The sequence below is a fragment of the Aaosphaeria arxii genome (genome assembly GCF_010015735.1).
Source record: "Aaosphaeria arxii CBS 175.79 unplaced genomic scaffold BU24scaffold_5, whole genome shotgun sequence".
Lineage (NCBI taxonomy): Eukaryota > Fungi > Ascomycota > Dothideomycetes > Pleosporales > Aaosphaeria > Aaosphaeria arxii.
The window spans coordinates 267689-290642 of NW_022983478.1; the positions used below are offsets into that span (position 1 = coordinate 267689).

Here is a 22954-nt window from a genome sequence, read left to right on the forward strand (position 1 = left end):
GTCTGTCTTGCTGCACGATGTCTGTCTTGCTGCACGATGTCTGTCTTGCTGCACGATGTCTGTCTTGCTGCACGATGTCTGTCTTGCTGCACGATTTTTGTCGTGCTGCACGATTTCTGCTGTCCAGCACGTTTTGGGTTGTCCAGCACGTTTTCTGCTGTCCAGCACCGATCCCCGCCTTTTGCATATTTAAGTAGAAAACCCTCAACCAAAAACTTCAATTCACTCATGGCATCAATCTCGAAGGTTTCTTCAGACGAAGTTCAGGCACTTACGGGCCTGAACAATCCTCAGTGGAAAAGATTCTTTGTAAGTCGAATGTTGCGGAGTAATACCGACTTCTAGCTGATGATTCAGCGAATCACTCTGGCTGAGGCAAAAGAACTCGTCAAGTTATATCCTACCTCATGGGTAGGCCTTCCATACATGGAACAGGAAGCCTTGTGGGAAAGGGTAAATGAAGCTCTTCGAAACGAAAACATCCCCGCGGTGGATGAAAACATAATCAGTTGGCGAATGATACGGGCAATAGACTATGCGAAAGGTAAGTAGGCATGTCTCTACCTCTGCTACCAAGTGCGTTGACTGAAGAGAACCCAGCTATCCGACCAACAGCATCTGCATCGGCATCCGTAACGGTCCCACGATCTCTACCATATGATCCAGTTCGTGATTTGGCCCAAGGGTAGTGGCAATTCATGCGTCACCTGATTTCGATAAGATACATTCTCCTCAGTTGCAATCCTAGAACAGACGCCTATGTTCGTAGTCATCGTCGGCTACGGGTTTGAATAAGTTTCGCCGGAAAAGTCTCGTTCAGGACCCTAGGCTTTTGGACACAGTCTATAGTATGGACGTAGGACTGTTAAGCTTGAGGCATCTACATGGCAATGTCAATATCAGTTTAGGTGACCTGGGGTTTGGGTTTGGCGAACATTATACCGTCCAGGATTAATATATACACATTGAATAGTCTGGAAAGACATTGGAGCAATGAATTCGCTGATAATATTGAGAACCTATGGAAATGTGCTGAAGCAAAACGTTTTTATCTTGGGCTTAAGATACGCTGTCGACATGACAAAGCTGCCCTTTCGTACGTGATAGTAGCCCAACTGAGAAGAATCTCCCCTTCAACATTTAAAGCATCATCTCGTGTAGGGTCCATAAGTCCGCTGATTCAAGTTCAGGATTGCTCGTACAATTGAAGTTACAGTATCTTGGCTTAGGCATTACGGTATTCATCTGCGTTGGCTCTGATATGCAACCTGCTGGCAAAATAGCAATGCTACTTAAGGTTGTAGTTTGAACTTGTGCTCCTTTCCCTTCACTGGCAATCTTTTCAAGAAAATGGCGGCCTCTGGTTCTACTTCCATCCGCAAGGACTGTCCCTAATGATTACATTTGGATTGATGAATCCAGTCCTAGCTATAATTCAAGTATCGATTGCCTAACTATGCGGTGGAACAACCATCATTGGCTGGAGTCCAAGCGATGTTTCACCAACAGCTCTCGAAGCGGGATAGCGGACATTTTACGCGCGCACCTCAGCTCAAAAATCACACAGCCTTGCGATCAATGATCTTTTCTTCTCACAAGTGAAAACTCTGATAAATCTCCATCTTCCGCTACCACTTTAGCCATAGCTATCATCTTCCTCACAGCCGTGAAAACGAAGCGATCGAATCAGCAACAATCATGACGGTATTCCCCAACGAGATATACGACATAATCCTGCACCACTCCATCAAGGAGCGGGGGATCAGGAGGGGATTGCGGTTGAGACTCGTCAATAGTAAGTATCAAACCTCGACAAGGACATCGAGAACAGGGGCACCAAGCTGACGATTTTATAAGAGAGCTTTGCACGCGAGGTCTTGAACGTTATATGTGCACACGGTCTCCTCAGAGGTGTTCGGCCTCGGACGCGGGAACCCGTACCTCGAGAATTTCTGATCCGATACGTCGAACACCAGCTTCTACATGGTCCGCCGGAACATCAACCCAATGTTCGGGCTACCTTGCACGAAGCAGCGACGAAGATGTACCACGAAAGGGACGTCAACGACGCAGACCTGTCATCCGTCGAGGACTGCAAGAAGAGACTGATTCGAGCATTCGACTACTATCCAGATCCAGAAAAGTTTGCAGGGAAATTTTCCAGTTATACTTCCAGTCTAGGATTCGCGGGATTTGAAGATAAAGCCTTCGCGATAGGGGTCGCTTTGGTTACCAATGACATTCCGTTCATTACCAATTGGGTCAAGATCAGGAAAGAAGTAACTATTGCCAATGTGCGCAGTATTTACTTCGGCCCACACATCACTATGGCAGCCAGGTACGGAAATGAAACGACGCTGGGGCTATATATGACCGATGGAACGGCAACCGTGAATGCAGATATGAGAGCGCAAATGTTCAGAGAGGTGGCAAAGCAGGGCAGAGAAGATGACATCATAAAGTTCGTGTGGAGCTTCCAGATCGACGAGGTCCCTTGGAGGCTGAGCGATTCTAACAGCCTCGAGATGAGAGAGCTAGTCCTCTATGAGGCGTTGAATACACCGAGCGTCAGGGCGTTTCAATTGGTTGAAGAGCTCATCCCAACGCCTACGGTCCATCGAATAATGGAAGTCCCGAGCCAAAAAAGGTGGCGAGAGAATCGAGATACATGGGGCTTTCACATCGATAAAAGACTGATCGAATGTGCTCGACTGGGACATCTGGAAATGGCCATCCATATGATTCGGCTTGGCGCAAACGTACAGGGCCTTGGATCCAGAGAAACAGGGCCATTGTCCATGGCTTGCAGAGCTGGTCATCTCGATATGGTCAAGCTACTGCTAAAACACGGAGCAGACCCTAAGGGATCGGTCGCTGTAGCTGCAGCGGACGGGCGCGTGGAAATTGTCCGGTATCTCTTGTCTAAAGATGTTGCTCCGCTGATGGATTTGACTGAGCCAGCACAATGCGGGTCATTGGAACTCATACGCCTTTTACTAGATGCTGGCGTCGATGCTCGTTTTCCAATTGGTTCCGAAAGCCTACTTGTCCATGCCGTCAGGCTTGAACATACGGCAATGTTCAAACTGTTCCTTGAAAGGGGCGCACATCTACGAAACTTGAGCACAGTCAAAGAGTGTGTTCGAATAGCGGAGGAAGATGGGCTAGACTCGATGATTTCTTTGCTCGAAAGGCATGGAGCAGACATCGACAAGGACTTTGTAAGTGCAAATGATGAAACACATTGTGACAACAGGAAGGACTGACATCCATATTAGCTCCACGTGGAGTATTAGCTCTGGAGCTAGTGAGAAAGTCAAGAATTGAACATGCATGCTCGGGCTCTAAATTCGGATAGGCTACCTCGGTATCGGATGGGCTGGCCAAACACAATGGATATCTCATATATATTTCAGTACGAGACACCAGTACGTTGTAATTGAGGTAATGGTGAGGGCAATGATATAATTCCGTAGAGATCGACTCCATAGCACAGAAGAGAAGCATTTCAGGCCGTACATCTGATAGCATATATATACCCTTTAACCTCCACTACCTTCTTTGCAGCATACTCCATAGATGAAAGTCTTCCTTGTACTGAGGTAGGCACACCCGGCTGACTACCTACTAGCTTCATGCACCTTCTATCCCTAAAGTAGCTACTCGAGAGTATACTGCAGCCATTAGCAAGCTCTAGGCCTCGGAAATATATAGTTGTAGGGATACAACTCTAGCAGGGTGTTGGCCCGATGTGCCTAGCCTCGTTGTATCAAGGGTCTGACGGTGTTTAAATTTGACATCCGATCTTCCTACTTGGTCTCTGAAATCACTTATAGTGCACGCCGACAATACATTCCACTGATCATAGCATTTAGTGTCGATGGTATAGATTAAGTTGAGAGTACCTGCTTTGCTACTGATAACGAACTTGCCTATAATTGCCAATTTCCAGAACTTTCACGATACTTATAGCTTGCTGGAACCACTCGACCCAGCACAGCACTGAGCCTTCAGATCATTAACCAAATCCGAAGCATACCTCGAAACATCATCCTTCACGACCGCGGAGGGCGGGACCCACAAGGCTGGATTCTTCTGGAAGAAATTCGAAGCCCTCAACATAACACTAACCGGCTCAGCAGGCATGACGGGGAAATCCTCCGTACGTGGGAAATGCGTCAGGCCGAACTGGATGTAGCACACGATATCCGTGTTCTCGATCGGCTCGTCTCTCGCGACCCAATCGACGATGGTCGAGTTGTGCGGATGTCCCTCGTCGCCGCCGGACTGGCACACGTAGTCGCCTGCGGGGAACAATTCGTAGTCTTTGTACGGCACGACCCAGAGGCTCTCCTGAGCGAAGGCGGCACGCTTGCGAACCATGCTGCCGGGTTTGGCCAGGATGGAGGGACAGTTGTTGTTGAGGATCTTGTAGGCGACGGGTTTCTTGGCAGACGGGTTGAGGCGGTTCGGGTTGATGATGTCCCAGGAGCGGCTCGTCTCGTGCTTGTAGGATGTGGCGGCTTCCTTGGAGGTGCGGAGGGGCGTCTTCTTGCAGTAGAAGCCGTTGCCGTAGGGGTTTTCGGCGGAGCCGAGGGGAGCTTCACTCATCATTGCGTCGCTCTGCAGGATGGAGTTGTTGGATCCATCGATCTCGGGATCAACGCGGAGGGAGAAGATGTGCTGATGGTTGTGGGCGTTGATCGCGGGTGCGACTTCGGTGCCGTAGGGTGCAGCAGACTCGGATGGAGCCATGCAGTAGGTGTTCAGCATACCCGTGAGCTTGATCTCGAGCTTGTAGGTTCCGTCGAGAGTGAATATGTGGTAGAAGGCGTATTCGTAGTTCGCAGCAGTAATGATCTGCGAAATGATCAACTTCCTGTCACGAGCTGAGGTGACAGTGCCATCGCGGTAGTCGGTGTGCTTGTAGAGCAGGCCGTTGTCTTCTTCGTGAATGCAGATAGCATTCTTAACTACGGCGGGCTCTCCACTTCCAGTGGCCATAACGGCATCCAAGTAATGGATTACTCCCTTGCAATCACATCCCAGCTTCAAGGAGTTGGTCATGAGACCCGTTCCGTACTCGCCGACATCGAATGCGTGCTTCCTGTGGTGAGGAGGGTCGGGGTTTCCGTACGGGACGACCATCTCAACAACACTGATACGGTTGAAAAGGGATCTCTCCCTTCCCTCGTACTGATCGTGCATGCGAACGTCCGAGATGACAATGCCCTCTCGGTAGTTGAAGCCGATATGCATTCTGTATCCGGCCCAGAGGAGCTCATTGCCGATCAATTGGAACGAAACACCCTCAGGCTGAGTAATGCTGATGGGCTTCAGTTTGTTCTTGAAAGTATCGCCAATGAACTCTGGCATGTAGTTGTGCTCCTCAAGGGGCACTTTGACGCGCTCGCCATTGACGCGGCGGATGTCAACGGCCAACACGACCTCCTTCTCAGTGTCTACAATGACGCTGAAGTCGAGAGGGTGGGCATATTGATTGTCGTTTGCAGAGTTGCGGTAGTAGATGATACCCTGCTGGAGACGACGATCAAGACCCCAACGGTGGTCGAAACCGACAGCCCATGCGTCAATGAAGACTTTGGACATGTCGGTGATGCCGATTTCGCGGCATGCTTCGATGACCCGGGGATCGGCGCGAGCCACCGTCTCGCAGATGTCGAGATCCTCAAGGGTCAAAGTTGGGGCCACATCGGTGACCGGCTTCCAAGTCTCAACGCTCGAAGTGGCGAGGTTGACGACTACTTCGGCGACTTGAGCCGTCTCCTTCTCAATAATAATGGCGAAGGCGCGACGGTCGGGACGAGGAGCACTTCCAGAGCGGAAAGCAGCATATTCGTTCTTTTTGGGCTCTCGGAGAGTAAGGCAGTTGAATTTAAGGGTCTTTGGGCTAGCATACTGGCGGATTAGGCCAGAAGCGACGCGTATCTCTTCAATCGATAGCTGATCTACGTTCAAAGAAAAATGTTAGCGAAATGTTCGACATTTCAAACATTGATTCCATAGCAACTCACCGAGAGGATGGGCTAAGCGGGCCTTTGATAAATCTGGAGCGGCGTCGTTGGCCTCTTCCCGATAAATTGTGTAACCCGCAATCGAAGATGTATCTGCGATCATGTTGAAATTCGTATTTGCTGTAACTTTCCATCAAGGTGTAATCGTAGTCAGACAAGGTGTCTTGGTCACGTAATAGTCGTGAAGCAGTTTTGATTGTTCGTATTTGGATTGAATTGAATTCAAGTGAACTGAGTAGAGAGAAAGTATTCCATAGGGACATGGGATGAACTTATATACTAGAGAACAATGATGGTAATCAACCCCAGCGCGTGACAATCACGCCGAATACATCCGGGGTCCATTATGGCACGGATCCTCCTGATAATGCACGATGTGTCAAGGCTTTCCTACAGCTCGAATCCGAGTAGGAAGTCATCGGAGGGTTTAGTTGACAAAGTCGGCGGCCACCGTGCCACCGACACCAACTCTAGCGTGGCCAGAGATCGTGGGCAAATTTCTTTCCCAATCGAGACAAAGCGTGGGCAAGCGACCAACAACCTGGACACAACCTTGATTACCTTGGGAAGCGGGTTGCGAGCGAGCCGAACCCCAGACACAAGACACAAGACACAACAGACGCCCAAAACTAGCGGATAAGACTAACTAAGGGAGAAATAATTACGGTACGGTAAGCTCTCTCTGTGCACTGGACTGGACACCCCTCTTCCCCCCCAAAGCCACACATCCGCCATCGGAATTCTTATCTTCTTAGTGCCGAGATGAGAGGAGAAACGACGATCGTCCCGGTTAAGATATTGGCAAGCAAGTTGGAGGACTGCGACACGACAAGGCACGCTCGTGAGCGATATTCCGCACTGGGCTTTCTGTAACGAGTCTCTTATCATCGCTTCTTGTGACCGCATAGCACATATATGAGCCCTGCCACCCACAGCCTCAACGCCTCCTCCTCATCCAACACACAATATTCCTTCTATCTTCTGTAACCTGCAAATGAACCCCACCTCCAAGCGCGTCATCACCATACTCCATTCTCTACACCTCACCAGGTTGTTCCCGCACATTCCGCAATAATGGATCACGAAACCGACTCGCAGCCTCCGCTGAAGAGGAACTCGTTCCAAGCTGTGCAAGATGCTCGCGACCTCGCTGACATGGGTCACGACGAGACCCTGTCGCGCAAGTTCGGGCTATGGAGCATGTTCTTCCTCTCCGTGTCTGTGTTGGGAACTTGGTCGACGTTCGCCCAAGGTCTCAACAGTGGACTGACGAGCGGAGGCCCCATCACCATCCTCTGGGGTCTGGTATTGGTCTTTATCTGCAACATATGCGTTGCAGTGTCCCTGGCTGAGCTCTGCAGTGCGATGCCTACAGCTCTTGGACAGGCATACTGGATCTCGCGACTCTGGCCAAGGGGACGATTCGTCTCCTATCTTTGTGCCTGGATCAACACCTTTGGATGGTGGACCCTTTCAGCATCGCAGTTGGCATTCATGACAGATTTCATCCTTGCCATGAAGGTACTGTATGTGCCAGACTGGTCTACTCATGGTTGGGTCAAATTCCTACTCTACTTGGCCATTACCCTAGTAGTGACCCTCTTCAACGTCGTAGCATGCCGCAGGGACAAGATTCTCCCGATCTTCAACAACTTCGTCGGTATCTGCTTCATCTCGCTTTTCTTCATCTTCATCCTCGCGCTCCTCATCTCTGTCGGCATCAAAGAAGAGTACAAGTTCCAGCCAGCGAAGTTCGTGTTCGCAACTTGGATCAACCAGAGCGGCTGGGGTGATGGTGTCACTTGGTTCATCGGCTTGGTCCAGGCCGCATACGGACTGACGGCCTTCGACGCTGCAGTCCATCTTGTGGAGGAGGTTCCTTCTCCTAGGACCAATATCCCACGTGTCATGTGGCTTTCAGTCACGCTTGGTGCGGTAACTGGCTTCATCTTCATGATGGTCTGCCTGTTCTCCATCCAGAGCATCGATGATGTAGTCAACGCATCAACTGGACTGCCATTCATGGATCTTCTGAAAGGCACAGTCGGCCTGACTGGATCAACTGTTCTCCTTGCTTTGTTCATCTTCAACGGCATGGGACAGGCCATCAGTCTGGTCACCACAGCTTCACGTTTGACATGGGGTGTTGCCCGTGATGGAGGCATTCCCTGGGGCGGCTACTTCGGCAAAGTCAACAACACCTGGAAGGCACCCGTCCGCGCACTTTGGCTTCAGGGCGGTATCATCGGTCTTGTTGGTGTTCTCTACACCTTTGCTGATACCGTTCTGGAGGCCATTTTGGGAGTCAGCACAATCGCACTGACGATTTCCTACGCCATGCCCATCTTGACATTGCTTCTCGTCGGTCGCGACAAGCTCCCATCGGGCGGCCCCTTCAGGCTCGGACGTTTCGGCCCAGTGGTCAACTGGGTGTCCGTCATTTACTGCTCCATCACTACAGTGTTCTTCTTCTTCCCCGACGGACCCAACCCGTCGGGATCAGACATGAACTACGCTATTGCGGTTTTCGGCATCATGCTTGTCATCACTTGCAGTTTCTGGGTCATCAGGGGTAGCAAGTCATATCTACAGACGGACGAGGCGGAGGAGCGCGTCATCTATGCAAGGCGCGTGGAGCTGGTTGAGGAGCAACACGCAATGAACGCAAAGGACAGGGAAGCCAGGCAAGAGCACGGTGGCTTGTAAGGCGGCAGGATAGGATGTTTAGTTGGATAAGCGGACAGTTTCGTGTATACTCAGTTAATTTCTTCTTATCAATAATTTACCAATTTTGTTCTCAATCTCAAGCTACGAGTAGAATGTCTCCCGTATCGGCGTCTAAGAAGAGCTAGTGTACGCAGTCTCTATCATCAACAGAAAACGCTCACTGGTGTTCCCTAAGCCCTATCGCCATGAGTTTCCTCTACAGGAATCGCACATAAAACGCCTTATGCAATTCAAAGCACATGGCCTTCCCCGCAATCCGCGTGCACACCCAAGACCGAATCCAACCTCCCCATGGGGAACCTGCAAGCAATCCCAGGGTTTCCACAGCGCCGCCAAGAAGCCATTGCTATCAATTACGTACTGAAATATGTTCATCTCTACAGAACTCCCCCAGTAATAATACAACACGAACAATGCACCGTGACATCGCCACAGGGATCCGACCCATCCAGATCAGTGCGTGCGTGCGTGCGCGCGGCCGGGCCCTCCCCCCACTGCCCCCGACACACCCCAATGTCCTGGGACCTTTTTCCTGCTTAATCGAGCCTTAGCGCGCCCTGCGGCGACATCAAACGTCCCGGGCACTAAGTAGAGCGTCACCAGCGTCTATTCTGCCATATCAGCGACAGCCCAACTAAACTTCCGAAACGACAGCAGATGTTGATCTAAGGGCCTAGTTTCTTTCCCTTTTTATATATAGAGAGCGCAGGGCTGGAGATTCGATAAGATAATTGTTATTGAATTGCTTGCGATTTGACGAATTGTAGGGCGATATCGGGATCGGAATTGCGCCGCTGCGCCTGGGTACGGACGGTTGAAGGGAGATTGGGATGAAAGGTGGATAGCTACGTAAAAGTTATAGCACGAAAATGAGGTATAGGGCAGATGGGGCAAGCGAATAGCTATTGGAGCTTCCCCAGCTTTTGTTGCCCTGTTCTTCTGTTTTCTTTCTCAATTCCAATTTCTTCCTTCTGCTCCTCTCCTTGTCCTCAATCTACAACCTGCAATTTGCCTGTAGCTACAACATATGACAAGATGTCGAAGCAGCTACAAGTCGAACTCACAGCGCCAAATGGCCATCGTTACACCCAGCCTCTGGGACTTTTCATAAACAATGAATGGCACCCGTCGTCAAATGGCGGCGTCATCACAAGTATAAATCCATCGTGAGTCCACATCCTACATTTTATACACACGTAGGACCCGAGACACTAACAAGAAGACATAGCAACGAACAAGCCATCGCCACAGTCGAAGCCGCCTCAGAATCCGACATCGACAAAGCCGTAAAAGCAGCCCGCAAAGCCCTCCGCGACCCATCATGGAGCGAGATGTCCGGCACCGACCGCGGCAAGCTGATGCGACGGCTCGTCCAGCTCATAGAAGAGAACCGCGAAACGCTGGCAACGATCGAGGCATGGGATAACGGCAAACCCTACTCGGTCGCGCTGAATGAAGACCTCGTGGAAACGTCGGAGACGCTGCTGTACTATGCTGGGTACGCGGATAAGATCTTCGGACAGGTCATTGAGACGACGCCGGCGAAGTTCGCATACACAGTTCGCGAGCCGGTGGGTGTTTGTGGGCAGATTATACCGTAAGCATCACCTCGTCGTTCATAATCACAAAACCATAGAATTTGAGTTAACCTCCGCTATCATAGATGGAACTACCCCCTCTCAATGGCAGCATGGAAGCTCGGCCCAGCTCTAGCATGCGGCAACACAGTCGTGTTGAAGCCCGCCGAGCAAACGCCACTCTCCATCCTCTTCGTCGCCACACTCATCAAAAAGGCAGGATTCCCCCCGGGCGTAATCAACATCGTAAACGGCTACGGCCCCGTCGCCGGCGCCGCCCTAGCCACACACATGGACGTCGACAAAGTGGCGTTTACAGGCTCAGCCGCGACCGCGAAGCAAATCATGAAGCTCGCAAGCAGCAACCTGAAGTCCATCACCCTCGAAGCAGGAGGCAAGAGTCCGTTGCTCGTGTTCAACGACGCGGACTTGGATAACGCGGTGGAGTGGGCACACATAGGCATCATGTCGAACCAGGGCCAGATCTGCACCGCGACGTCTAGGATCCTCGTACAGAGCGACCTCTATGACAAATTCGTGGCGGCGTTCCGCGCGCGCGTGAAAAGCGTGTCGAAAGTCGGGGACCCGTTCGACGCGCAGACGTTCCAGGGTCCACAGGTGACGAAAGCGCAGTACGACCGCATCAGATCGTACGTCGACATCGGGAAGGACGAAGGCGCGACGTTGGAGATGGGCGGCGAGCGACCGACAGCTGCAAACAAAGGCTTCTTCATCGAACCGACTGTCTTCACGGGCGTGTCGCCAACGATGCGGATCTTCCAGGAGGAAGTGTTTGGACCCTTCGTTGTTATCGGCCGGTTCGAGTCGGAAGACAAGGCGGTGGAATTGGCCAATGACACGCAGTACGGACTCGGAGCCGCCGTTTTTACGACGGATTTGACGAGGGCGCATCGCGTGGCGAGGCGGATCGAGGCGGGTATGGTGTGGATTAATTCGAGCAATGATAGCGACTGGCGCATTCCATTCGGGGGCGTCAAGGCCAGTGGGATTGGGAGGGAACTGGGTGAGGCAGGTTTGGCGGCTTACTCGAACATCAAGGCTATCCATGTGAACATGGCTGTACGATCGAAATTATAGAGTCGAGCATGAAGTAATGAGAATCAAATTCATAATGAATGTCAGAATTACAAAATAATCAGTGCGTTACGTACATTATATCAAAATCGCATCAAGATCGAAGACATTCGTGAACAAGAACACATCCATACAAATTGGTTCAAAGCACAATAACAGACGGACTGAGGTACTGAAACATCTCGCTCCACGTGCTGTCCTCATTCTCATACCGCCAAACATCCCTCAAAGCATTTCCAATCGCACGCACTGATGCAAATCGCATGCTGTCGTAGATCACTTCGACCAATCTCGCAACTGCGAGCTGTCTCTTTGGCTCCATAGCATGCGCTCCGCAGACATATAGGGGAAAGATGATACAGTGCAGAATGCTCGAGTTGTGCCCTAAATTCTCCAGACTATCCAAGCAGGCCTCGACGTGTTGCTGAACGAGCGGGTGGTTCGGTGCCATGCCACAGATTGCGCGGTACAGGAAAACCAAGGCAGATTGCTGGAAGACCTGGATCATCAGAAATGCTTCTTCCGGTGGAATATCTCCATGGCTAGGCTGCAAAGACCCAAGGTCGAGGAAGAGAGGATTTATGCCGTCTGCATCGTCGATGATGAGTCCGAGAGACGCTTCGAATTCTCGCACTCGGTCAGTCGAGAGTTCGTCGATGCCCAGCTGTATGGTCGAAAGGTACGTCGCCATGGATGACATCTCCCGGAAAACAGCGGCGAGCGAGCAGCGTTTCAAAGGGTCTCGCGCCCACCAGACCGGTCCAAGATCAATCATGTCCCATGTTTCCGCGGCGAAGGCGGGCGTAGACTGCTGTAGCAATGCTGTTGTTAGGTCGGCGGAGGCAAACTCAGACAGCATCATGCTCATGGAGTCGTGGCACGTTCCTAAGATTGAAGTAATGCCACCGAGCTGCTTCAGAATAGCCATAGCACCGGCATGATGGGTTGCTGTAGCGGATTCCGCGGATCCTTCGACTAAGCCATCGTGAATGTAGAGAAGAAGCACAGCAAGGAGTAGACTCAGTAAAGTCTTTCGTCCTTGCTTCGAGCAGTCTTGGACCTGCAGGCGAAGGGCAACGATGCAGTCAGATCGTGCCGGTGTAATCAGTTCCTTGCCCTGACCCTCCTGGAGGTATCGATGGGTAGCAGCAAAGACGCAAGTTGCAAGAAGAATGACACGGTTCTCCAGGAAAGGTGCTGGCGGGTCCGGAGCTGTGCTGAGTAGTGGCCAGACGCGAACATGAAAATAGGCCAGCGCCCTCTGCTCACGGTCGAACAGACAGGTCGTTATCTGGAAGTCGTGCTTCTGGTATCCCTCAACCTTCACAGGTTCCACGCTAACACTTGGCCGATTGCTCCAGCGGATCAAGTGGGTATTGTAGTTACAGGGTGTACCCGCTTGGGAGCATCGTTGACAGCCTGGCTTTTCGAGGTCGCACTTTACGCGACGCTTCTTGCAGGGCCAGCACGAGCCTTTGACGACTCGGACTCTCTGTCTTGCCATATCGTGATGATCGTAGTGGTGGTAGTAGTTGGTAGTATCGTCGGAATTGATAGGCTGATTCAACCACGATCAAAACACAAGTGTTGCAGATGGTACTTGAAAATGAGGGTCGCGACAACTTCCATCCCAGTACAAAGGCCCGCAAGAGACGGGTGGGTTAGACTAGAAGTGAATGGGGTGTTGAAACTGGTGTCTGTCAGGTACAGACAGACTGAGGTTTGAGTTTGATGCTGTTGTATAGTACGGATGGAACAATTCGATGTGAACAATGGGATGAATGAGGTTGGAGAATCTTGTCGATTTCGATGGACAACAGTCGATGACTATGTGTGAACGGTTGAATAATAGAAAATGGGGTCTTCACACACCAAGATAAGGCGGTCGCATGGACTTACTCTTTCTGGAGACGGTCACGGGAGAGCGCCAGTGGCAGCGTACGAACCGACCCACTAAGTCATTCACCGTCTGGCGATACTGTGGGGTAGCGTGTTACGTCGGGCCGACGTTCTATCTCTTCATTGGCTGTTGTTGACCATCGAAAGCCACTAGATTCCAATCGCGTATTTCCTATCCGACTATTCAGGAGATTCGTCAGCGTCTGGCCTATGGTCCGCCATTAGCCCCTGTAACGTTTACGCCCCCCGAAACTATCAAGCTTTGTCCGGTGTTACCTACTGGGATTGCTATCTGGGATTCGTATCTTAGTCTAAGTTCAAAGATTGGCGATGATACAAGTAAATGACATCACGTTTAAGACAGGTTGAGGTTTACGACGTATATCTGGCCTGACATTTAAACTTATAGGCTTATCAACTGATATCTAAGTGTTGGTGGCTGGATACACCGAATCCTCCATATCATCTATATTTTTTCTATTGCTTGTGTCTATTGTTGATTTTCTCAAGTATTAAGAAGTAGCTTGGAAGACTCCACATTATCAATACAATAATATGTACGGCGTATACGGTCAACAAATAAGAACAGCTATCCAGGCAAACTAACACAATAGTACGTACACATTCCCGAGATGTCCTTTTTCAGAACCATTTCGAATATGACGAGAATCCCAATCAAGATGTACCAAGTCTCAACATTCAGCTATTCAAGTTGCGTGGATATTAGATGACACCTCACTCATTCATTGTTTCTGGAACTACTACGCGATTGCTTGCTATAAATGAAAACTTTCCTTGGATGCGACGTGGATACAATTCGGTCATAAAAATAATACAAACTCTGCAAGCTTTTGGTAAGACTAAAATGGTCAACTGATAAAATGCCTGGTCGAGTTACTAATTGGTGCCCTGAAAATACATTGTTAGAAGGAAACCTTAGTATAATCTCGTGCTGAGTTTGTCAGGAAATGTAAAAGAATGGTGTTTCAAGCTGGACTCATGAATGGAAATTGTAGGTAGGACTTTTCATATCAAGACTATAAGACAATTGATTTTGTACTAAGATATCAATGCCTCTGTATAATTATGTTTAACTATATGCTTATTGGAAATAGTGCCTGCTACTATTCACGTGCTCTCTGCATATCTTTCTCTTATGTTTCTTTTGTTGTCACATAATGCTGAGTTTTGGTATTCAATTGCAGTGATAGTTCACTCCACTTTAAAGCAACCCCATACGATATCACAGTGATGAAAAAGTGTTTGCCATGCGACAAAGATTTATTCTTTCCTAATAGCTGGATTCGTTTCATTACTTCAGAACGTAACAAAGCAGACGAACATTCCAACAATTGTAGCACGGAACTAACCCCAACAACTACTCTCTTCAACTGCTATACCCTGACGCCCAAATGCCATCAAGATGTTCTTCAGGTCTTGCTTTTCCGCATTTAGCAGCTGCAGCCACAGGAGTTGTTTCCTGGCTTGCATCCCTTTCCGCAGTTTGCACTGAAATTGCAGTCGTTGTAGCTCCTGCATTGGAGCCAAGGGCCGCCTCCATCACCAGCCGCGGTCCAGCACCATTCGCCAGGCGAGCCGCAAGACTTCCAGCAGTATCCGCCACTGCAACCCTCCCTACTGTTCCACTCGCATGCTTGCTGCTTCCTTTTGAAGATATCGGCGCCCTTCATGTTGGCCACGTCGCCTCGCGCATGGATACCCTCCTCTGGGCTGAGAGATTGCTCCTTGGCGGTGCGATAGTTGTTTCCGAGGGGATGGTTCGCACAGTCACGATAGTTGGCGGGGTCAGCCCCTTCGGGGACCTGCTGAACTCCAAGATCTCCACACTTCTCGGTGAGAGCTGCGACTTCGTCCGGAGTTCTTCCTGCAACCACGCCCGTAAGCTGAAGGGCAAGAGCAACGAGGCCGATCGTGAGCTTCATGATTTCAATCTGTGGAATTGTTAGTGAGAAATGAAACCCGGAGAGATCTCAACTCACTGAGATTGTGTGTTTGTACTTGAGAAGGCTTTGCGATGAAGTTTGAGCTGATGATACTGTTGGAAGGCCAGGAAACCAGAGGTTTATATACTTCACTGAAGACCTCAGGTCGGTCCGTTTGTCTACTTCAATAGTTGCCCTCGCCGACTATTCTTGACTCAATTCAGCTATTGATTGTAATAGCTTTCTTGAAGGATCAAATCCTTCGGCGGCATCGAGTATCTCGTGGAACTCTGATGAGGACGGTCTGCATGGCGAACTAGATTGTATACGGGGTATTATCCTGGATAGGTGTTTGTTTGGAGTATAAGCGGGTTTGTATCACCGTCAGATTCAATATTGTGCTGAGCCACGTGAGATATTTCCCTCACAAGTCAATGGTGGCCTGAGATTTCAGCTGCTTCAGCTGCAGATTTCACCGACTTGTAAAGTAGCACATGATGTATGTAAAGCTCAGAAATACTATTTTTCATGATCTTTTCTCTCAAATACACCGTTATAAGGGCTCTGGTCTATCCAGGCAAGGATCTCAATTGGCAATTCAGACGCAAACGGTGATGAATACATTATAGTTGTTTTGGTGAAGTCATCATGTTTGTAAACGCAAGGTCATGCCGTGGAGTGAAACGCAGGGTCTGCGGCTACAGAAGGGATTCCATAATCACCAATCAAACAACCGGACCTCCTTCCAACTCATCGCATCCGAACGTCGTTCAAGATGCATCGGGATCTAGCGCCCAACAGCCCAGGAATCCTTTCAGTTAGGCTTGTGAAATGTAATGAGTGCATGCATACAAACGGCTGAATTCAGTGGTTGCCAACAAGAAATTCATCTATCAACTTAATATCGCATATATGCTGATGCTTGGTGGAGCCATCGGACCCACAGAAGCGTTGAAAGGGAACCAGCTCGTACATCTCGTCTGGTCTTTTTTCCCATTAAATGGCTGCTCCTTCAGAAGCAGGGAAAATGTAAGGCGGACTTGGAGGCTTCCAAATCTTCCGCAGCCAAGAGATCATGGCTTCGGTTACGCTGCGATTCCCGTGTGCGCGAATCCTTTATGCAGGTCTCACGACCTAGATCTGCGAAGTCAGTCGTGTATAGTGCGATACCCCACAATAAAGAACGGATTTGTACATCTAAAAGGGCCGAACCGTTCTTAGCTTCATATCAGCAACGTTGCTGTGTTTCGAATTTATCCGTCTGGGCACGCGAGACCATTGTCTGCAAGGGGTATTTCGACTCCAAATCTCTTATAATTCTGACACCTCAACGCAGTACCTTGTCGAGTCACGATGTACACGGATTATTGAGCGTAGAAGGATCCGGTAGATTTTGGAAACACGAGGATTAGGATATTCCAAGGTCAAAGCTATAGTACACACTTTGATTGCATTGGGACAACTGCACTCTGGGAAAGAGTTTGATGAAGGGCTCAAAATCTTTCGATAGGAGACGCAGTAGTTAGAATCACAATGAGTTTCTGCTCAAATGGGTCGTTTCAGGCAGTTGCGGTAAGTTTACATCACAACCTGAAGTTGTCTTACAGAGAGCACTGACAGTTTCCGTAAGGAACAACTCCTTCTAATCTAGTTCAAGCTTCGCGTAACCAACCCTTGCCTTAGTGTCTATCTAGTGTGTCTAAGTAGTAATCCAAGATGCCAATTGTTACAATGCCCATTCACTGTTAAGAATACTAGTCATTATTGTGAGCGACTTCAGCGTGCGACTACTGGGTCAACGCTGACAGAGGTATGTGTTGGCGCTCCAACTTGCCTTTATCGATCTATCACGTACTACACCTTTTGCCCAGTGAAGTTGCTGCAGAGGTTGACATTGGCGAAAGCCCATATAGGAAGGCGTTTATGAAGCATTGACACCACACTCGTGAAAATGAACTCCGAAGGATCATTGTGAACGGGCATACAAAATCAGACAACTTCTTAGGTAAAAGATATTTATTACTTGGCACTAAAACTATCGAACATTGTATGTTGGTCAGGCGGCTGGTCATTGTCGGCGCATAGACGAACGATGATAGCTTGCTGAGTTAAACGCACAGTCCTGAATAAACAAATGGCTCTGCAATGAAACACAGGAATACTATCATGATTGTACCTTCATAGGGACGCATAAATGTTCACTATAAGGTCAGAATTTGATTGTAATTTTCAAGGTGACCTTTGACAGCGAAACCATCTGCTCGTGAGTTGACGTCAATCCCAGATTTACCACACTTGATGAAGCTATTCTTGCCGTAACTATCTATCTGCTGATATTGCCAATTTTTATACTACCCAATTCATTATACCTAGTGGTTCGTTGCGCAGTCTTTGGCAGTATGTGATTGGTTATCATCTCATGGAGTGGTCTGGGTCGCTGCTTGGACGTTGTCCCGCATCAAATTAGTCAATTATGCTTAGACATGTTTGACCTAAAAGTTGTCTCTCAATGCTACTTTGAGAGCTGATATAGGCCTGACAAGCTTGTCACTGGCACTATGGCTCCGGAAAGACAATGAATGCATTATCCAATGTGACATCATCTGTGACTACGCCCTGATCACGTGTTTTCGGTAATAGTAAGATTTATAGGCATGAACTCGTATAAAGTGGCTGGGATTAGCCCTTATATAACTGCTAATTTTCCGATTTCGAAAGCACTTGTTGGCAAACATTGAAGGACATCCCAGCTTGATAGAAGTGTTTTGACACCACTTTGTCCTGCATCGTTATAATACGTTCAGCAGTACTGTGAAAAGTAAATCTGAAGATGGGAATAAGGAAAAAAGGTTATTCGCGTATGCCTTTCAAAATGAAATGATCGACCATCGAGAGTACCATCACGCTAGATCTGCTCAGGTCGCCCGCCAGCGGCCCTCTTCTTACCGTTCCATTGCCATTGTCAAATCTTATGCTGTGAGATTCGGGCTTTGAAATGTGGGTAGGTAGGCTAATAGACGGAAGTTAACCAGTTCTGCAAATCATGTTCGATAAAATAATCCTTAACATCTAAACTCAAGGAAGACGAACCTTTGTCTAATTCGATAAGGGTGGGATACTTAAAGAGCGACACTTCGTACAAATCTGAATCTCATCGGATTGCTTCCTAAGATTGAGCTCGCTTTTGCACACTGTTAGCTGTCCTGTCCATAACAAAATATATACGACTTACTAATTGTCCAAGACCGACTCCGACTGTGTGTCGAACCATTTCAATACCAAAGGCTGGCTCACGATGAATCATAGCAGTCTTGCTAAGTGTGACAAATCCATAGGCAACACTCAAATCCTCAGCCTTAGGCATTCCACAAAGGCGCCACCAGCGCCAAATGCCTCCCGATTGATCCCCCACAATCTGCCAGCGGGGTTCCGCCACAGTTTGTGGTCAGCTTGCTGTCGAATGTCCATTCCTTATTCGGTAACGATCCTATCGTTCCGAATCCTTCAACAGCATAGGAATTTCCTCGCGCTAACTGGGGCATTCCGAGTTTCTGGATATTCTCCATTGACGGTTTCGCTTATGCATTAGTGTTTGTTCCTGATATGAATGCAATTCCTACGAAGATTTTACACCTAACATAAGAGAACAGAGGGAATATAACTTGAGTTCTTGTGTGTTGCTCGTAGAAAAAGCACTGTTATGGCTTGATAGTTTCCGCCCCCACAGAAGGATGAAGCACACAATCTGCATCACCAAAGCCACCCCGCCAATCACAACGTGACCGCGTGGCAGGGTGGCACAATGGCACAGCCTTTCTCTCGCACCTCTCCATCTGCACACAAAGTCGTTGATCAAGCTGACAGAAAGCTGTGACGCGGGAAGCCTTACTTCCCCTTCATGTAGCCTTGCGTCTTTCGAAATGGAATATTTGCATCCGGCTTTCGCCTGTCTTCCAGGCTGAAGTATACTGCAACAATTGCCAACTTCCTCTTTTGTCTTGTATGGCTTCAGCAACCGATTTACCGCCGGGGAATTCCTGGGTGCAATACGATGGGAAGAACATCACTCTACACAGCGGATGGGTTGGCGGATCGGACAATCGGGGATCCATGGACATCCTATGGTCATGTCTACTCACGATGGTACTTTCCAGCTGGTCGATCCTCTGCCTCAACATCCCCGCCGAGAACGACTCTCTGATGCGACAACTATGGCGGAAATTCCTCTGGACGCTGATGACGCTCATGGGCCCCGAAGTCGTATGCCAGCGCGCCTTCGGCGAATGGCTCGTCGCTCGACGCTGGACCAAAGAGTTCGAAAAGTCAAAGCTGGAAGGATGGTCAATGACGCATAGTTTCTACGCCAACATGGGCGGCATTGTACTGGTGCCTCGAGACGAGAAGCCGTTTCCGATCAACGCCGCGCAGCTGCATTTTCTCGTTCGAAATCAATACATCGAATACGTGCCCATTACGAAGAAGGCAATATTGGATAAGAATAAGGTCAGCGGGTTGCTACGATTCTTGATTCTCGGGCAGACGCTGTGGTTCTGTCTGAATTGCTTCGCGCGCCTGTACGAACGTATATCTCTCACTACGCTAGAGCTGTCGACGCTGGCATTTATACCCTCCGCGATGGGGACATTGTACTTTTGGTACAACAAGCCGATGGACGTGGAAAGCTGGGTGACGATCCCACTTGGAGAGCACACCAGCATTGCAGACATCCGCGCGAACGAAGGCCAGACGGATATTGCATGGAAGGAAACACCGTTGGAGTTCGTTAGCCAGGAGACAGAGTGGCCATGGAACAAACACTGGTACTACGGGCTGACATTCATCGAGAAGGTGATGAAGATGAAGTGGGCGGTCTTGAAACCAAAATCCCGACCTATCGAGCGCATCCGCGACGATTACTGGCCCAAACCTACACTGAAGACTTTGCCTGTTCTTATGTTCTTTCACATGTCGTATGCGGTTATCTTGGTGGCCGGTTGGAATCTTCACTTGCCGACTGCGACTGAACTTCTATTGTGGCGGATCGCCTGTCTGATTCAACTCGGCACAATCATGTCCGCTTGGTTCACCATGCCATTCCAGATTGCGGACGAAACTCCAACGATACTACTGAAGTTCGAGGCATTCTGCGCAAAGTTCCAGTGGCGGCCGAAAAAGAAATCGAAGGCCTGGGAGCGCTGGGACCGATGGGTTCTTCCCATCAACGAGAAGATGGAGCGTATCAGGACGTTGAATGGAGATGGGCCGAATGAGAGGTCCTCGGTGAAATCTCTCATTCTGTACCAGATCACGTGGCTGGTGTACTTGTTCGCAAGGATGTACATCATTGTGGAGGATGTTATTTCGCTGAGAGCCATGCCGCCGGATGCGTTCAAGTCGGTCACTTGGCTAGAGGTGCTTCCGCACATTTAGAGTTTTGGAGCACGCGTAGAGTCTAGAAGCCTATGATAAATGATGTCTATAGATTTAATGATATCACAAGTTTGGTATATCCTAATCCATGCAACCTTCGAAAATGAGAGTTCAGGGCTTCTGACGTAACTCCTTCTCCAAAAGTATCCTGCGATCTCTCTGCTCCACCAGGAGCTCGTCGACCACATCCTCATCTACTTCCTTGGCCAAATCTGCCAGCGGGAGTTTCTTTACAACGTTAAACCGAGTCGTCCAAGTTGCGTAATCTTGCTCAGCGACCGTTCCATTAACGGCATCGCGACAAAACTTGCCCCAGTTCTTGAGAGATCGCCTTCCCTGCCAGCTCCATCGCATCATCTGGAAACAATGCGGCATTCCTTCGTAGCCATCAAAGACTACTTTCGCACCACCAGCACTCAATCGTCTCGCAAACACTTCCGCCTCGTCTTGCATTAGTTCCCAGCCAACATTCACGAAGACAGGTGGCGCGCCTTCCCAGTCGCTAGGTTTAGCAGCCACTGGACTGACAAGAGGATGTATCACCAGTTTAGATTCGCAATACGTTTCAATACGTGGCGGGTTGGCCGGCCAGATGGCATCAGGTGGGAATTCGGGACAAGGTATGCCATGTGTGGGAGGAGACGCGAGAATATCCCATTGGGCATTCCGATACACGGAGGGGAATGATCGAGAAACGTCAAGATATGGTGATACGACGGTCAACCCGGCAACAGGAGGCAGTGGCTTTCCGCTTGGGTCATTCGTCGATCCAGTGATATCTACGTCCTTGCCATGAAACCGGATGTGGGTTACATTTAGCCGTCGCAGCGTCATCAGAAGTAGCGTTAAGGAGCTTCCTAAGCTTGCACCGGAAGAGTCACCAGCAATGAGTATGCGCGAAGGTGAGACTGGCTGGTGAAAGGCCCCAGGCGGGGGAGAGAGCAGAGAGAGATAGGCGACAAATGCATCTTGAAGAGCTGCTGGGAAGGCATGCTGGGGCGAAAGTCGAAAACGAACTGATAGACAACGACCTTTGCATTCCTTGGCTAGAAATGGAGTCGTCAGTCGGTGGGAAGATGGATCCATCAAACTTGTATTTGTCAGAATACGATTTAGTCAGAGGTGGATGAACACCTACCAGAAAGCGCCACCATGGAAGAAGAGTATGGTTGGTGAATCGACGCCGATCTCATCCATCATCTTTTCATAATGCTCCTTCTCAGACAGATTTGGTCGCGGTTGAAAGAAGAAGGCTCCTGAGCGATAACCCGTCCATTCGGCTTCGACAGAAGCGACTTCAGACGCGATTTCATTGCTAATTCCATTTCCCAAATGTCGAATGGCTTTCGTCACTGCTTCCTTGACTCCCAGAACACTTTCCTCTCCCTCTGAATAATCTTCCGGTTTGGGGTATTCAACTTTCGATATCCACATGGGACCCCATATTCCAAAGTCCGTATTCCACTGGCCCTGTGCCTTGAGGATCGAAGCTGGAGTCCCTAATACTGGGCGCGAAAAGATCACAATAATGTTGGTTATGAAATCTTGGGGCCATTTCCTATCAAATGAGAAAATTCGCAGCAAAGCGACGCCTACTGCCGCGACGATACGTGGTAGTTCAGGAATAACTGCCCTCAGCACACCTAGTGGGCTGATATCCATGACTACTGATGCCGAAAAAGACAACAACCCTAAGAAATGACCGCCGCAAAAGCAACAACTTGTCGAACGACGAAAAATCGCAAACAATTGTGCAAGAAATGTAGAGAAGAATTCGTGAGAGTAATCCGGGAACCGAAGGGTCGCCTATCCACAGAGTTGCATGCCCATGAGCAGGCGCTTGCAGGCCTTGGCGAGACACAGCCAGCGCAGCCTTGTGGTCTTCACATCTGACCGCGCCACCACCTTGTACTGTTGAACACGTCAGGCGTACAGCCTGGCTGCGCACATGCCTGGCCGGTCTAGAAAATGGGGTCCAAAAGGTACGACTATCTGCCTGGGGTTTGATAGCACGCACCTTTCGACATGAATGCCCTGAATCATGATGTCATGGATGTTTCAAAGCAGCTAGACCACTTCGCGAATGCATCGTAACATTAGTTGACCATTTAGGTAGATATGACTACTTCAAGCCAATGCGCAGCGAAGGGCAAACGCACACGTGGGGACGTGAATGCTGAACGTGAGGGAGGGTTTTGTTGAGTGCTAACCGAAGCCACCCACCTTACACGTGCAATCTGCTAATCCC

At 49.4% G+C, this 22954-nt stretch overlaps 10 protein-coding genes across 10 annotated transcripts in view; 5 read left to right on the top strand and 5 right to left on the bottom strand.

The window, feature by feature from the left end:
• Positions 1–325, bottom strand: part of BU24DRAFT_211599 (uncharacterized protein) — a 703-nt gene extending 378 nt beyond the window's left edge. Inside the window, exon 1 of the mRNA XM_033521941.1 lies at positions 20–325. Within this exon, the coding sequence (XP_033382528.1) occupies positions 20–187 (168 nt within the window). The 5' untranslated portion in view covers positions 188–325. The remainder of the gene's footprint in view (positions 1–19) is intronic.
• BU24DRAFT_462999 (uncharacterized protein) lies at positions 229–689 on the top strand (the record flags this gene model as incomplete). Its single annotated transcript, XM_033532070.1, has 3 exons — positions 229–309; positions 358–544; positions 601–689. 3 exons carry the CDS (start codon positions 229–231, stop codon positions 687–689), a joined length of 357 nt encoding a protein of 118 aa, XP_033382529.1.
• A 918-nt stretch (positions 690–1607) lies between these two features.
• Positions 1608–3512, top strand: BU24DRAFT_423220 (ankyrin). Its single transcript, XM_033528188.1, has 3 exons — positions 1608–1795; positions 1858–3221; positions 3279–3512. Exons 1-3 carry the CDS (start codon positions 1699–1701, stop codon positions 3294–3296), a joined length of 1479 nt encoding a protein of 492 aa, XP_033382530.1. The 5' UTR covers positions 1608–1698; the 3' UTR covers positions 3297–3512.
• Positions 3513–3812: 300 nt separating this feature from the next.
• Positions 3813–6420, bottom strand: BU24DRAFT_441798 (uncharacterized protein). The gene is made up of 2 exons (XM_033530470.1): positions 6036–6420; positions 3813–5969 (listed from the first exon to the last, which is right to left on the bottom strand). The coding sequence occupies exons 1-2, from the start codon at positions 6136–6138 to the stop codon at positions 3967–3969; spliced, it is 2106 nt and encodes a 701-aa protein (XP_033382531.1). The 5' UTR covers positions 6139–6420; the 3' UTR covers positions 3813–3966.
• A 689-nt stretch (positions 6421–7109) lies between these two features.
• BU24DRAFT_348302 (amino acid transporter) lies at positions 7110–8741 on the top strand (the record flags this gene model as incomplete). The annotated part of the gene is made up of 1 exon (XM_033523556.1): positions 7110–8741. One exon carries the CDS (start codon positions 7110–7112, stop codon positions 8739–8741), a length of 1632 nt encoding a protein of 543 aa, XP_033382532.1.
• Positions 8742–9797: 1056 nt separating this feature from the next.
• BU24DRAFT_349412 (aldehyde dehydrogenase) lies at positions 9798–11437 on the top strand (the record flags this gene model as incomplete). Its single annotated transcript, XM_033523603.1, has 3 exons — positions 9798–9928; positions 9991–10359; positions 10426–11437. 3 exons carry the CDS (start codon positions 9798–9800, stop codon positions 11435–11437), a joined length of 1512 nt encoding a protein of 503 aa, XP_033382533.1.
• BU24DRAFT_211625 (uncharacterized protein) lies at positions 11358–13036 on the bottom strand. The gene is made up of 2 exons (XM_033521942.1): positions 11512–13036; positions 11358–11399 (listed from the first exon to the last, which is right to left on the bottom strand). Exon 1 carries the CDS (start codon positions 12936–12938, stop codon positions 11577–11579), a length of 1362 nt encoding a protein of 453 aa, XP_033382534.1. The 5' UTR covers positions 12939–13036; the 3' UTR covers positions 11358–11399; positions 11512–11576.
• A 1630-nt stretch (positions 13037–14666) lies between these two features.
• On the bottom strand, positions 14667–15608 carry BU24DRAFT_451318 (uncharacterized protein). Its single transcript, XM_033531091.1, has 2 exons — positions 15334–15608; positions 14667–15285 (listed from the first exon to the last, which is right to left on the bottom strand). The coding sequence occupies exon 2, from the start codon at positions 15274–15276 to the stop codon at positions 14785–14787; it is 492 nt and encodes a 163-aa protein (XP_033382535.1). The 5' UTR covers positions 15277–15285; positions 15334–15608; the 3' UTR covers positions 14667–14784.
• A 3745-nt stretch (positions 15609–19353) lies between these two features.
• Positions 19354–20361, top strand: BU24DRAFT_329833 (uncharacterized protein; the record flags this gene model as incomplete). Its single annotated transcript, XM_033523018.1, has 2 exons — positions 19354–19922; positions 20064–20361. Coding segments are annotated over 2 exons (867 nt in total), but the record flags the coding sequence as incomplete, so codon positions are not given.
• Positions 20362–20731: 370 nt separating this feature from the next.
• On the bottom strand, positions 20732–22829 carry BU24DRAFT_392327 (uncharacterized protein). The gene is made up of 2 exons (XM_033525153.1): positions 21845–22829; positions 20732–21796 (listed from the first exon to the last, which is right to left on the bottom strand). Exons 1-2 carry the CDS (start codon positions 22366–22368, stop codon positions 20818–20820), a joined length of 1503 nt encoding a protein of 500 aa, XP_033382537.1. The 5' UTR covers positions 22369–22829; the 3' UTR covers positions 20732–20817.
• Between the last annotated feature and the right edge of the window lie 125 nt (positions 22830–22954).

Coding starts and splice junctions, on each gene's coding strand:
- BU24DRAFT_423220 (XM_033528188.1), top strand. CDS start 1,699: ATGACGGTATTCCCCAACGAGATATACGACATAATCCTGCACCACTCC. Junction 1,796..1,857: donor GCGGTTGAGACTCGTCAATA/GTAAGTATCAAA, acceptor CGATTTTATAAG/AGAGCTTTGCACGCGAGGTC.
- BU24DRAFT_441798 (XM_033530470.1), bottom strand. CDS start 6,138: ATGATCGCAGATACATCTTCGATTGCGGGTTACACAATTTATCGGGAA. Junction 5,970..6,035: donor CCGCTTAGCCCATCCTCTCG/GTGAGTTGCTAT, acceptor CTTTGAACGTAG/ATCAGCTATCGATTGAAGAG.
- BU24DRAFT_211625 (XM_033521942.1), bottom strand. CDS start 12,938: ATGGCAAGACAGAGAGTCCGAGTCGTCAAAGGCTCGTGCTGGCCCTGC.
- BU24DRAFT_451318 (XM_033531091.1), bottom strand. CDS start 15,276: ATGAAGCTCACGATCGGCCTCGTTGCTCTTGCCCTTCAGCTTACGGGC.
- BU24DRAFT_392327 (XM_033525153.1), bottom strand. CDS start 22,368: ATGGATATCAGCCCACTAGGTGTGCTGAGGGCAGTTATTCCTGAACTA. Junction 21,797..21,844: donor TTCCATGGTGGCGCTTTCTG/GTAGGTGTTCAT, acceptor GACAAATACAAG/TTTGATGGATCCATCTTCCC.